The 14006-nt window shown below is 45.8% G+C and overlaps 1 protein-coding gene across 1 annotated transcript in view; it reads right to left on the bottom strand.

Annotated features, from left to right (window-relative positions):
• LOC119457068 (uncharacterized) overlaps positions 1 to 14006 on the bottom strand; it is an 86618-nt gene that overhangs the window by 16475 nt on the left and 56137 nt on the right. The window contains exons 7-8 of the mRNA XM_037718895.2: positions 9781 to 10068; positions 1017 to 2002 (exon numbers count right to left, since the gene is read on the bottom strand). Coding sequence (XP_037574823.1) covers positions 1017 to 2002; positions 9781 to 10068 — 1274 coding nt within the window. The remainder of the gene's footprint in view (positions 1 to 1016; positions 2003 to 9780; positions 10069 to 14006) is intronic.

Here is a 14006-nt window from a genome sequence, read left to right as displayed (position 1 = left end):
ACGCCAGGAATAGTAGGAAAGAGAACGGAACACCGCCTGGGGTTTCTATATTGGTTGTTGCGCCTGGAAGCATTGCGCCGTTTGTTGAGAGCACATCCATGACGGAAAGTAGGCGAGGCTATCTCCCTTGCTATAGCGCTTGGCTTTGGAAAGCACGGCGACAGGAACCAATCTGTCGGCACTGGCGCAGTGTGTATAGGGTTTCCCTAGCTCAAACGCGTGCGGGCTGATCGCGGGGCTTGGGGCGCCGTGGCGGACGGTGTTTGTATACACCAGCTTCCCCTCCCCGTGGCCTCTGTTTTGTGAGTCGGTCTCACGCATACCGGGTCTCCCAGTGCCCTCAAGGTCAAGAGCACGAGGGCGAAGTTTTCGCGTGCGCCACCGCTGCCCGATGCGGCTCGCGTTCTCGTGGCGTATACGTGCTCCCCGGCACACACACGCTATTTAGAATGAGTAAAGAATTAGAAAGCTTTTGCGCACGAACCAACCAGTCAAATTACTGGAAAGTAAGGATCACTTTTCTACCTTGGAGGCTATGGAGTCGTGTCGTATCTTGTGCGACAACGTGCGTTCGTGCATGCGCGCGTGCGTGCGTGCGTGTGTGTGTGCGGGGGGGGGGGGGGGGATAGAAAGGCAGAAGGTAGGCAGGTTAACCAGAATAACCTAGAGGTATTGGGTCTGGGCCAATTGGGCTCGAAATATCATTTGCTAGTCCCGAAAAGACATTGGGTTCGGGTTCGATCCCCCTAAACAGAACAAAACTTTATTCAACTGCGAAACTTTCTTGGAGACCCGTATGTGCTTCCTTTGTAGCCTAGTGCTATTTTCGAGTGGATGATGTTTTTTCTTAAAACTTCGTCCATGTTAAGAATTTTCAGGGAGGGATTTGCTTATACTGTATGTATGCGCTCATTATCAACATTATGGTCCAAGAATCGTAATCCCTGAAGGAACCAATGCGTTCAAGAAAGAAAACTCCAGAAACTATCAAACGGGAAGATGTCGCCCCCTCTCACCGGTGAGGCTCATGTCGAAGGACTCGGCGTCGATTTTCGCCAGGTCCTGGACCGTCCTCCAGGTAAGCGTGAGCAGCTGGTTCTGCGACAGGTCCACGGACACCAGGTTGGGAGCCCCGCGGAACATGTGCGCGGGCAGCACGCGCAGCCGGTTGTACGACATGTAGAGCACGGTCAGCTGCGGCAGCCCTTCGAAGGCCAGTGGGTCGACCTCGGACAGCGCGTTGTACTTGAGGTCCAGCTCGGCCAGCTGGGGCATGCCGCTGAACAGGCGGGCCTCGAGCCGCGTCAGCTTGTTGCGGAACAGGTCGAGCCTGGCGACGCTCCCCAGGCCGCGGAAGCTCTGCTCGCCCAGTTTCTCGATGGCGTTGTCGCTCAGCTCCAGCTCCCGCAGGGCGCCCAGGTCCTCGAACGCGCCGTCGTCGACCACCTCCAGCTGGTTGCGCTCGAGGAACAGGTGCGTCAGGGAAGGAAGGTTCTTCAGAGAGCCGGCGCGCAGCCTCCTCAGCTTGTTGTCTCCGAGCTCGAGCTTCTTCAGGCGGGGAAGGTCCGCGATGGCGTCGGTGTCCAAGCTCGTAATCTCGTTCGAGTCCAGTGAGAGCACGACGAGACGCGAGAGGTTGTGGAACGAGTGAGGCTTGACGTCCCCGAGCTCCGCTTGCGAGACCTTTAGCCGCTCGATTTGCGGCATGTGGAGCAATGCCAACGTCGGGACAAAGTCGAGCTTATACTCGCTACCGAAGGCAGTGAATGCTACAGAAGTGACACTCGGTTGCCGTTCGAATGATTGAAAAACAACATGGTCCTCCGGGAGTTTTCTTCCTACGTAACACGTGACGTCGGTTACTTCGTCCGCATCGCTGGCGTCGCAACGACAGTACATGGGCTGGTCAATGAGGTTGCAGAGGTCAGGTACCGGGTCGTCCGAACCCACACGGCATATCGCTAGAAGCCAGGCCGCTACTAAGAGGGTAAGTCCAGAAGGCCTGCACCGAAGGAAAATAAAAGATGAAAAGTGAAAGTCGGTTATCAAAGCTGTAAAACGTTTTCTGGTACTCGAGGCTGAATGACGAAGCTTTGAATCGTGCAGCCAAATTTATCATACACACACTCAGCTTCATTTAACGTCCTTTTTGTTGAAGTAACTCGAGCGCCCGACAAGCTATTGCACAACGCCTTCATAGGGGTGTTTAGCTGCGTTGAAGGGCCTCTCACCAGGTCTGGCCATTTTGAGCTGACAAACGCATTGCATACAATGCGCGCTAACGACCGTGTCTGCTAAGTATTCCATCCATACGCGCCGCGGAAAGCGGCTTAAATTATAAATCAAACATCGTTGGTCCTGCTCCTCGCCGGCGCTACGCTAAAAAAATAATAATAAAAAAAAATAAGGTGGCGTCCGTGATGTATTCGTCACGCGATCCTCCGGTTCCATTATGGGAGAACGCAGGGTAGGAATTCCGCTTGCGGAGGCTAGACGGGGCATGTGCAGAGAGTGTCTATGCTGGGGGTGACGCTCGATCGCCTCCTGAAATCACGGGTTCGCGACACTTCAAATATTTTTATCTCTGCTATTAATGAACTAACTTGAAAAAAAAGCTTCTTATTGTAGAACACTGCTTAGAGAGTAGGTAACAACACCCAGAGTATAACCAGAATTTGCTATCTCGCCTGGTGAGAGGCGCTGAACCACTTTTTATCGAAATTGAGAAATGCATTTGAAGTTAAAATCGACTATTTCAGAATACTTTGCCGCAAAAAAAATACTCTAATGCATTCAGGAGAAGCGGAGTTATTGGCAATCAAAGGCCGCGTATGATCCCGTTCGCTTTGTTCCCGTACCTTCTTTAATGCCTTGCACTGCATATACTACGGCGGAGCGAGGCGTGCCCACAGCGCTCGCACGCAGTTCAAGTTTGATTTTGGATGCTAACGTAGACGCCGCTACTTCCGATTTTGTCGCCTACGACGCGCCAAACGCGGTTGTCCTCAGCGAGTCTCAGTGGGCTCAGCCAGCGGATTTATCGCGGCACCCCGCGGCAGCCGCGGTATCTACGCTATACGTAGCACAGCGCAGCTACATGCAACTGTAGCGCACGACAGGACTTGAGTGCGTGCTCGCGCTCACATGCTCCTGCCTGGCTGTGCTAAGTGGTGCGGACCAGCTTTGTCCTGCACCAGGTTGACCGACGGATAGTAGCCACATCCAACTTGCGCACTTTGAAGCGCTGTAGCTCAATACGAAGCGAAGTCTGCCAAGGCGTCTAAGCAAGCACGGCCAGAAGTGAGATCGCGCTGGGAAGCGTGCGTGTGGTCTAACCTCAAAGGTGTGGTCTAACCTTAAAGTTTCGCGTGGTCCGAGGCTAGCTGAGTGTTGAAAGCTAGTCGAAATAAGCGAGAACCGACGGCTACGACACCGATAAGCAGGGTGGCCAAATTTTAATTCCTACGCGGGCGGCAGAGGCCGAGCGTGAGCAGATCATACTCGGCTTCTTCCGGAAGCGCGTAATTATTATCGAAATTCAAAAGTACATTTTCTCTTACTTCAGCCTGTTTATTAAACACAGTCAGTAACAGTAGGAAGAAGCGCGCTGATACAAACCCTTCTTTATTGATGTCAACTATTTGCCAGTAGCAGCCGCGTACGGGAATCTGCTTTATTACGAAATAAAGCGTCCTGAAAAGAGTGAGCAGGAGGCTTCTGTTGAAAGAAATCGTTTGAGAGAAAGGTGACCGAGCTACGCTCGCGAGCTCGACGCGCCACGTACGACTGCAAAACTTGGCTGAGATGTTCCCAGCAGCGTATGCTATCCGCGGGCTCTGTTTTTTACAGCGAAGCTGCATGCCTCTACCAGCCAAGGAAATTTTCGTGTCGTTGGCGTAAGCAAAAAAACGCCAGGCTAGAAAGTGAATACAAACAGTATATCTCCTTTGAAATCAGGCATACAGCATACAGCTCAGCACTCTTTCAAAAGAAAAACCCCAACACAAGCATCAAAACCACATGATGGATCAGAAGGCGCCTGCGAACAATGGGAACACCCTCCGACGCGTTTCGGTAAAGATTAGGTTTGCAGGTGCTTCGAAAGGGGTTGACGTCATTCAAAACCCTCGTAAAACCAGTGTCTCTGGTTTCACTCTTTGTAGAACCATGTGTGTGAATTCAAGTGACGTCACAATAGGTAACCGTTGTGGGTGTCGTTTACAGCCTTCCTTCTCCCGTGTGTGTTTCCCGGTGAAGATTACGGTAGCGTAAGCTACTCCGAGTGGAAAAGTACCCAACAGTATAGAAATCACGTAGTGACGTCACCACGGTCTAGCAACTCATTCGGTTAATTGATTCCAGGCTACATTGGGTAGACCACGGAAAGTACAGGCGCCAGAAGAACAGCGTGAATATATAATGTCGTTGTGAAGTAATAAAGAGTGTGGTTAAGTACATTTCACTTGTCTTCGGTTTCACTCTTTGTAGAGCCACCTGTGTAAATTCAAGTGACGTCACAATGGGTAATCGTTGTGGGTGCCGTTTACAGCTTCGCTGTCCAACCCCCTTCACAGCGTGGATTGGAGCAACAGTTTTTTCATCAATCCCGGGGGGTGATTCAGCAGCCCTTTAGAACTACGGCAAATAGCCCGTTTCCGGTCAAACGCTCCAAGCATGTAACTGACTCCGAAATAAGACAAATTAATAACAGTGCCCGACCAATATAAATTCCAGCCGTATATTTCCAGAGCTTCGTTTACATATAATTATAGCAGCGCATTGCCTTATTGCGCGGGTTTTCGGGTTCATGCGCCATAAGAAAAAAGAAAAACAAAACAAAAATTTGATTGAATTATCGAGGGTGGAATTCTTGTTGATCTCCTGCGAGCGTTGTGTAAAACACGCGTTTGCCGCCAAGTTTACTCTCGAAGCGTTAGGGATTTATTATTCCGTTTTATGAGCAGGAAAGGGGGGGGGGGCGCTATCCCGAAGAATTTTTCTGCCATGTGGTGGTGTTCAGAGTCACACGTACATTATTTAACAGCGACCGGCTTTAATTGTAGCCTTTGTGCGCTTGCATGCAGGATATTCTTTTTTTGTCCCGCTGTTGTGTTTGCGACGCGACTTTCGAGAGCATATATTCGAAACTTGGCGGCCCACATAAAGATGTTTCTGATGTATAACACCTTACGAAGGCGTCACCACACCTTTGCTAATCACCTTTGCTGGTTGTCGGTGAGCGTTGTCTCGTAACACGCTAGCCTCTGATTCGCCGAAATCGATGCGAGAAAGACACATCACACGGATGCCGTTGTCACTGCTGCTCCTGCGCGCAAGTGGTATATTGTGGAAGCGAAGTAAGGTATTTTAAGTGAAATTTGCTCTGGGGCTCAGTCACATCTTCGCACAGAACAGACGGCCACTGTAGTCCTTGATTTAGACTTACTTCACTCGGTCTCTGCAGTTTGATGCTCTTTGAGGATACGTAGTTTCACATACTGAGAAAAGCGAAGTCGTGTACCAGGGCTGCTTTTTTCAAATGGTTGAGATATGTTTTCATTTAGAGCTCTATTGTGTTGCGCTGCGCAAGAATCCTTACGTGGAATAAAAGGGAGTAATGGTCGATGAGAAAAGCTATATAGAAATAATTAAGTCGGAGATAATGGTTATAACGCCGAAGCGGGAAGAAAAACCATCATACCGTATTGGTGCAGCAGCGCACTGACACTCGTGTATATATATATATATATATATATATATATATATATATATATATATATATATATATATATATGCGTGCGTGCGTGTGTATGTATGTATGTATGTATGTATGTATGTATGTATGTATGTATGTATGTATGTATGTATGTATGTATGTATGTATGTATGTATGTATGTATGTATGTTATGTATGTATGTGGATGTTTTGTGCGATTTCGCGCTTACTTTTGCACTGTTCAAGACTGCAAGATTTTAAAGACAGCAAGGGCGGCACACAAGCCTGGTTCCGCGGGCTCAAAACACATGTATCACAGCATGCCGTATGCATCGGACTGAAACGAAGCCGGTCACCAAAGCACAAGCTATCGAAAAGCTCGGCCGAACACAAAGGAATGATGTTTGCCATGGCCGCGAGGCGGCGCAGCTGCGCTCGCGACGCCGATTCCAATGTGCCCCTTTATGGCTGCCGCCGCCGAGCACAACTGGGCCATTGCAACTGGCTTTGTTCCAAAAAATAGTTACGTCCAGATACACCGAGTGAGCGCGGAAAAAGACCAAAGCACCACGCTTCCTGTATTCTAGCGCGCCTAACAGCAGTCAGCTCCACGAGCAACAAGAACAGCCCGAACAGAACAGTCTCTGCAAATGTAAGCACACACGCTGGAGAATACCCGCCGTAAATAACAGCGGAAATAACAGCGGATTTCGTCAGCGGCTGTCTGAAGTAAACTTTAGAACTACTCGTTACGTTGTAGCCTACTGGGCGCTCAAGGGGCGAACGCAGAAGACGGCGCTCTCTGTTATGCTGCAGGACTTCTTAACCTCACATTTTGCGCAGAGCAAACTTTAAGGTACATTCGGAGATAGCGTGTACGCCTTGTATACTTTTCTCTCGGTCTGATTTATTTGTTTGGTCAACGGTCCCCTCAATTTCGTGTTAATTCGCAATTCTAATTTAACCTTACGATTTCTTTCTTTTGTCTTTTGCTTTAGAAATCGTTTGGAAGGGCTGTCTTGCTTTTCTTTCATGCCGCTGTGAGTTGCTCGTTTTTTCTTTCGTTAGCCATTTTCCTAAGCTTAGCGTCACTTGACTTTATAAATGTCATTTTCAATTCAACTTTTATGTGTTGTTTGGACGTTGCTTAAAAATTCTGTGAGATTGTTTTTTGTTGCGACGCACTCTTTGTTGAATGAAACTGTTTGCAAAGGCAAGTAGAAGCGGTGTTGTTTGTTTATCAAAGATCAACAAAATGGAAGCGTAAGTCAGTACGTTATTCATTAAGTGCAACAGCGCTAATTAAGCACCTAGGAAGGCGCGCATATACATTGCAGAAAAGATGCCCCAGGGCTCTAGAAAGCGGCTTGGCGATAGTGCTTATAGTCGTGAACGCGGCTGACCCACAAGCTTTAGATAACGGCTGCATGTTCTTCATGCCATAGTGTGTATGTCTTTTTCCACAGTGTCTCATTGTGTGAATTGTAACGAATAATGAATGCCGTCTTTTCCAGCGCGCAAGACATCAACGCGGACAAAGCGCGACGTCTCCAGATAAGCAGTTTAGAATTTGCAGCGCTTGTGTACTTAAATTTAGGTACCCATTAAAGAACCCCAGGTGGCCAAAATTCTTCAGGTTTTCCAGCGTGCCTCATCAGCAGAACGGGGTTTTGGCGTGTAGAACCCCAGCATTTTAATAATTTACACCAGTTACTTGTGTTACCGAGGATTGATAAGATGCAAATTTTCTGCCCGGTTTGTTTCGGTAACCATTCACATTTGAAAATTGATGCAGACACGTTACAGCGAACAACTGTTGACATGTTATTCTTACAAAATGAAAACCCTAACAGACGCTGCAAGGAAACTTTAATCTCCTGGCTCAAACTACCAAGTAAATTTATTTGTCGTTTCCTGGTCTCTCGAAGTGTCGCCTACGTAGACTCCGTGGATGCATCTTTAAAGCTGCCATCGAGAATTTCTCGCTACGATGCGGCATTGTCATGCCACCTCTGGATTTAGAGGGCATCTACAAAAGCTTACTTGCTCCGAATGGGAACGGGTGACACCCATATGGGCGACACTTGCGGCACCGAAGAGCCTATCGAACACCTCCTCTAGCTTTGTTCCCGTCTCTGGGCAACATTAAACCGGCGAGGCTCAGGATCACGTTCACACGAGAAAATACTTGAACCATAGTCGCACGTCACTGGCGCAGTAAGCAGTGAGGGCATTGCTGCAGCACCTCAAGTTGACAGGTCTCTGCGACCGTTTATATGGACTTAGGGCGCGCCTTTAAGCGCAACTAGTGCTCTCTATCTCTCTATTTCTCTTCTTTCTTTATTTCAGCCTTTTCAGCCCCTTTTCCCTGTGCACGGTAGCAAACCAGACCTGCTTCTGGTTAACCTCACCATCTCTCCTTGCTTCTCTTTATCTATTTGTTCTACATATAATTTTTGATAGTATCTGAATACTTTCTCGCAAAATGGGTTGTAGAATACGTGTTTTCTCGTTACTTTGCAGATAATTTAACGGGACTGGTAATTGAATTCTAAGGACCCAGTTCTTTATGGCGCAACGAAAAGCTCACCTTCGGTAGTGTTTACACCTGCAGCGGTTACTTCCAAAAGCGTGTGGATATTTTGTAAGCACAATTTTTTAATCGGAGCAGCCTCTAAAAAAAAGCGTCCCTCCTCCAGCAACGCCGATAAGTGCGAGCGATGCCAATAGCTCGCCTCGCAAATTGTGAAGACCGCACATCGTTCTGCTTTCACACGGTGCAACTGTGGTTTAACACCTTCTCTTTGACCTTTTCAGCCACTTTTGAATATAAAAAGCTGGTACAAAAAGCTTGCTTTGTTGTGCAGACCTTTCTTATATTTTTGCCACGTTTTTCTCCCAGTACACGCCTACGTCATGGCTGGCCCCCGTCGTCGTTACATCTGTCGATAGACGAGCCCAGCCAACTCATCGAAAACCAAGGCGAAGGCAGCGCCACTTACTACTCCCTACAAACGAACATCTGCACATTGTGAGTAGAAAATCCTCATAACAAAAAAAAAAGTGTACTGCATTTCAATACCCATAAAAAGACCAGAAACCGCGTACACTAGCAGAAGGTCACGTGATAGGTTAGTTATGCATCTTCATGTTCTTGCCGCATGGGGCGCCAAAGGTAATTTTTTGCGACATTTACTGAATAAAAAATACAAATCCGCGTCTAATTAGAAAGAAGGGCTCCTTTTAGCCAATACGATAGGTAATCTTTGCATCAGCGGGGTTATCTCGATTCATGTTCTGAGCGGTTGTCTGTCCCATTAAGTGCTACGTCCTATTTTAAGAGCTTTTAGTAAGAAACTTGAAAAGATGGGGATGTAAAGAAAATGGTCAATAGACAGGCGGCAACTCCAATACTCTGCGTCCGTGTATGAACACCGCAAATATTACGTTCATGAAATGACGGACATGTTGATTTTGACTTTCTGGTACGTTTCATTTTGGACTATGTGCGTATATGCTAGTTCTTCTTGTGCGTCTTGAGCACATGCGAAAAATGTGTGGTCACTGGTAAGAACCTGCGCTGCTGTGGTCATTGATCTAAGCGATGTTCAGTTAGTAACGCAGACAAACACAGAAAAAAAAAATACTGCAGGAACTCCCTACTGGCACTTGTCAGATGATGCATAAACACTCTTTCCAATGCTCATATATAGTGATACTCATAAGTATCAGTAGCCATATGTAGTCATAAGGCATTCTTATATATTTACCCCCATAGGACCCCATGTATACCTATGGAGGGCATCGTGTCACGCGCTACTGACAGCCGAATGGACAGGTTTCCAGATTTCCGAGGGAAGTAGCCCTAGAATACTTCCGCATTAAAAAGCATGCACCTGGTGACACAGAAACTTCCAAATGAAGTTTTCCTTCCAACGCGCACTACCGGAACTGCGTAAAACTTCAAACAAATCCGCTCGTACTTGCCTGTTATAAAACAATTCGCCGCTGAAATTAAGTGCACGTAAGTGCATCGAAAAGCAACGGTGAGTGGTTTCACTTACATGACAGCGAAGTAGTGCAGAGAAGACAGAAAACGTGTCTGCGAGACAGGAGGAATTTGGCAACCACACAAGAGTCGTGCACGTCGGCAACAGATGGAGAAGAACCGACGTACGGGTGCTTCGCAAGCTGCAATATCCCAGGCAAGCACGACGAAGGCGTAGAATAGGACTGCGTTGGACAAGCTACTTGTTCGCACTAAAGGAGCACAGGGAGCGGTGAGTTGTCCAAGCCGATGCAGGATAGACACACTTGAGGCACGCTGAGACACTTGCACAGCGAAGATATTTGGACAGAATTAAAAGAAAATAATAATACCGAGAGAAAAAAAAAGAAGCCTGCAAACAAAGAGAAACAATTTTGTTTTTCTCGCTCGTGACAGACGATGCCGCGACCGCGTCGTCTGCTCGAGGGGAGAAAGACTGCCTGCCGAGCCCACGAGCCGATAAAAGCGCTGCTTAGCGGCGCTTCGGAGCAGCGTGGAAGAGAGATGAGAGAGAGCGAGGGGGTGGGATGCGTGGAGAGGGGATGCGTGAGCGACGAGGAAGACCAAGTGAGAGGATGAGAGCCTTCGCCTCTGCATCTACGGCAAGCCTTCCCGCGAGCAGCGTTGCCAGGGTTTGGAAAAGGTGTGCGCTCGCGTGTAATAAATAAATAAATAAATAAATAAATAAATAAATAAATAAATAAATAAATAAATAAATAAATAAATAAATAAATAAATAAATAAATAAATGAATGAATGAATGAATGAATGAATGAATGAATGAATGAATGAATGAATGAATGAATGAATGAATACGGTGTGCATTTAGCGGTAAATGCTAGAGAATACGTCAGCATCACGTCGCACCTTCTTGAGGTCCCGGGTTGATGATTTAAACCGCGTTCACCACATTGCAAAGTGCCGTTGAGAAGCTCACTCGACACACGCCCTGTCTCTTCAATGTGCGAAGTGCAACTGCCGGTGGTCACGTATAACACACACACACACACACACACACACACACACACACACACACACACCACACACACACACACACACACACACACACACACACCACACACACACACACACACACACACACACACACACACACACACACACACACACACACACACACACACACACACACACACACACACACACACACACACACACATATATATATATATATATATATATATATATATATATATATATACAGGGTGCTTCAGTTTAGCTGCAACAAATTTTCAAAAATTGTCCGAGGCAGATAGCACGATTATAATCCTTGATCTAAACTACTCGATGAGGCGGCCATTACTTCCACGAGATCTCAAAACTCCTATTTGAATAATTTACATAATTGCTCTAATTAATTTTTTAATTAATTATTTTTGCGGCACACCTTTCTATCTACGAATTATAGCAAGGCGTGTCCACTTCGAACGAATTCTCAGGACTGAACCAGTTTCGAGATATTAATTTTCAAAGTGTGCGACGAAATGCATGGGCGTTCCAGTTAACTTTTTGAGGAAAACGCTAATTTATGCATTGAAGCTCAACATGCCTCTCTCTCTCCTTTTCCACCTGCAACTGTTTTTTTTTTCTTTATTTTTTTTCTTTTTCTTTTTTTACAATTTCACATTCCATCTGCTGCACATGCAACTATCTCTGCCCTAGGTAAATGGCTTTAATTATTGGTGCTGGATGAAGGATTCCAGTTACTCGATTTCACTTTTCAAGGAAAAAAAGTATTACGGTAACACGTGAGAAAATCACGAGAGGGTCTTAAATTAAAAAAAATTAAAAAGATAAATAATTAAACAGCTAATATATTACGGTTAATATTGCCCGGCATTAAACATTGTTTATTTAAGACAATTGAAACCAATAATGGTCAAAGTACAGGTGTAGTGCGTAGGGACAACGGGTGGTTGCCCAGTACTCTCTATAGCTCGTGTAGCTGCATGTCTTGCGGCCTTCATAGGCATGCTGACGCCCATAAAATTAATGCGCCTATTTAAATTTACGCTGTTCCTATGGAAACCATGATTCCTGAGTGTAGCACACGTCTGGTAAATGCGTTCTCTCCACACCATGTACACGTACAGCAGCAGTAAGAGGTAAGTTATGTTGTTGGATATACCAGCATCGATTGTGTTTGGTTGTGAATAGAATTACGATTGAAAGTTTTGTTTGTTTGAGAGCGCCTTTATAAGGCAGTTTTCTACCAATACGTCTGTTCTGGAGTTTTCGTTCTTCGCTGGAAGAAAATGGAATAAAATAGGAACGAAATGAAAGGTTTTCGAACGGCACGCTTCATGCTTCGTTTTACAAGGTCGCTGAATTTTTTTTTATTTCTCAATTACTTTAAGTGTGGCATTCTAGGACTACACATTTTCACGTTTGAGTTTGCGAAAGCTTACAAGAAGGCTCTTCGACCGCCGGGGACCATTCAGAATTGTTCAGCACCGTTCAGTTGAAAAATGAAAGAAAATCACTGAAAAATGTGGGGGACCATGAAATGTGTGGGAACCTCATTTTTTAGTTAATTAGCTTTTTTTTTTAATTCTTTGGGTTATAGTTGGGAGGGTGGAGAAAAGAAGTGCTTAGGGAGGAGTAGCTGTTCAGGAGTAGATCCTAAGTATTCTAAGCGGCATCGGCCTTACGTGCCGTGCGAAATTGAGACTTAGACCTATATTTATTTCATTTGTGCAACGACCTAGTTGCTTAATGTCCGATCGTTTACTACTTACACACGAAAACAACATTTGAAATATATAGGAGACATGTAAGTGAAGTAAGAAATGTAACCAGCAAAGCTCTATAGAAAAGGTTTGGGAATCTAAATTAGTTTCTCGTGTTGCACTCCTGGTAATTTGACTATTCTATGTATTGGCGCAAGCAAATGGTTGCGTCAGCTAAAAGGATGTTTGGGTATCGTTATGTAGGATACGGGTTGCAAGACAGACAGCCCAATTTCTGCTCTGACTTTTGCATGCTTTACTGCATTACGTTATAACACCAAGCATAGGTTCAAAAGGGGAGTGAGCCTCTGCAGGGAGCACGTGAACCTCGCTGAACAGAGGTGATTACTACATACGGTCCCTGATGAGATTACCCGAAACATGGTCGTTGTCACACGTTTCGAAATCGACGACGATCAGAAAAGGCTGTGAAGGCAAATGAACCATTTCTTCACGCCCGTTTAGAATTAGCGAAATTTAAGCCGAGGAACAATAACAATGGTTTTGACATGAAGACGTTCCAGTATTCGGCCATCACATGCACGATAACCTAGGTCTATTATTTAAAAAAAATATGATTGATAATAGTAAATAATGATATGTTGGTGATATTCTAAGCCGAAAGTTGTTGACAACATTGAAATAGTAGCCTTGATGCGTGTCGGTTTACAGTGGAGATACCATTACCGAGTGAAAAGATCGAGCAAGAGCTTTTTTTTTAGATTTTGTCGCCATAAACGCGTTATAAGCTCAACTGCTCTTGTCGTAGTCGGTAAAATGCAAAACCTTAACGCTAAGCCCGCGCTCTTGCGCCACTCCTTGCCACCTTGAAGTGCCTTCTGACTCGCGAGTTCGCGAGAGTCCCGTGAGAGGCCGTTGATACAAAACACGCGAAAGCTTTCTAGCACCGTTATCCATCATTCCATGACTAACACGATTACGCGCGAGCTTCTTAGGACACAGTGGTTTTTACGGGAAAGGACAAAAAGAGCACTCCTGTAAAAGAAATTGAATTAACCCCGAGCGCCGGCCAAGCAAGGTTTCGTGCGTTGGTTCGGAAAAAAAACTTACATTATATTTGCCAGAAGGACGGGCTACATTTCTTGAATTTATGGTTTGGCGCAAGAAAACGAAATCAGAAATGGAACGAATGCAAACAGCTGTAACACAATTATCCCCAAAATCGTTTTACTGCGAAGTTAGCATTGCGAAATACAAAGAAAATGAATCAAATGTTAGTCGCGGGTTCGTACAGCAGTGACAATGTTTCTTGATGCTGGTAACACACTAAGTAGTTCAAACTTCGTGTTTCGTGCTTTTGCACTGCATGTATGGTTTGTAAGTAGGTCCCGCAAATGAGCACTGCAGCTATTCATTGGCTGATATTAAGTAGTAAAACAGTAAAAGCAATTGTTTATTTATTTGTTTTATTCTACATTTATGCCACTGATGTTTCTCTCGCCTTTCCTCCTCGTACACGAAACAGTAAGCTGCC

This window comes from Dermacentor silvarum, chromosome 6 (assembly GCF_013339745.2).
Source record: "Dermacentor silvarum isolate Dsil-2018 chromosome 6, BIME_Dsil_1.4, whole genome shotgun sequence".
NCBI lineage: Eukaryota > Metazoa > Arthropoda > Arachnida > Ixodida > Ixodidae > Dermacentor > Dermacentor silvarum.
Note: the sequence above shows the minus strand (reverse complement) of the source record. Positions and strands in the feature narration are given on the sequence as shown.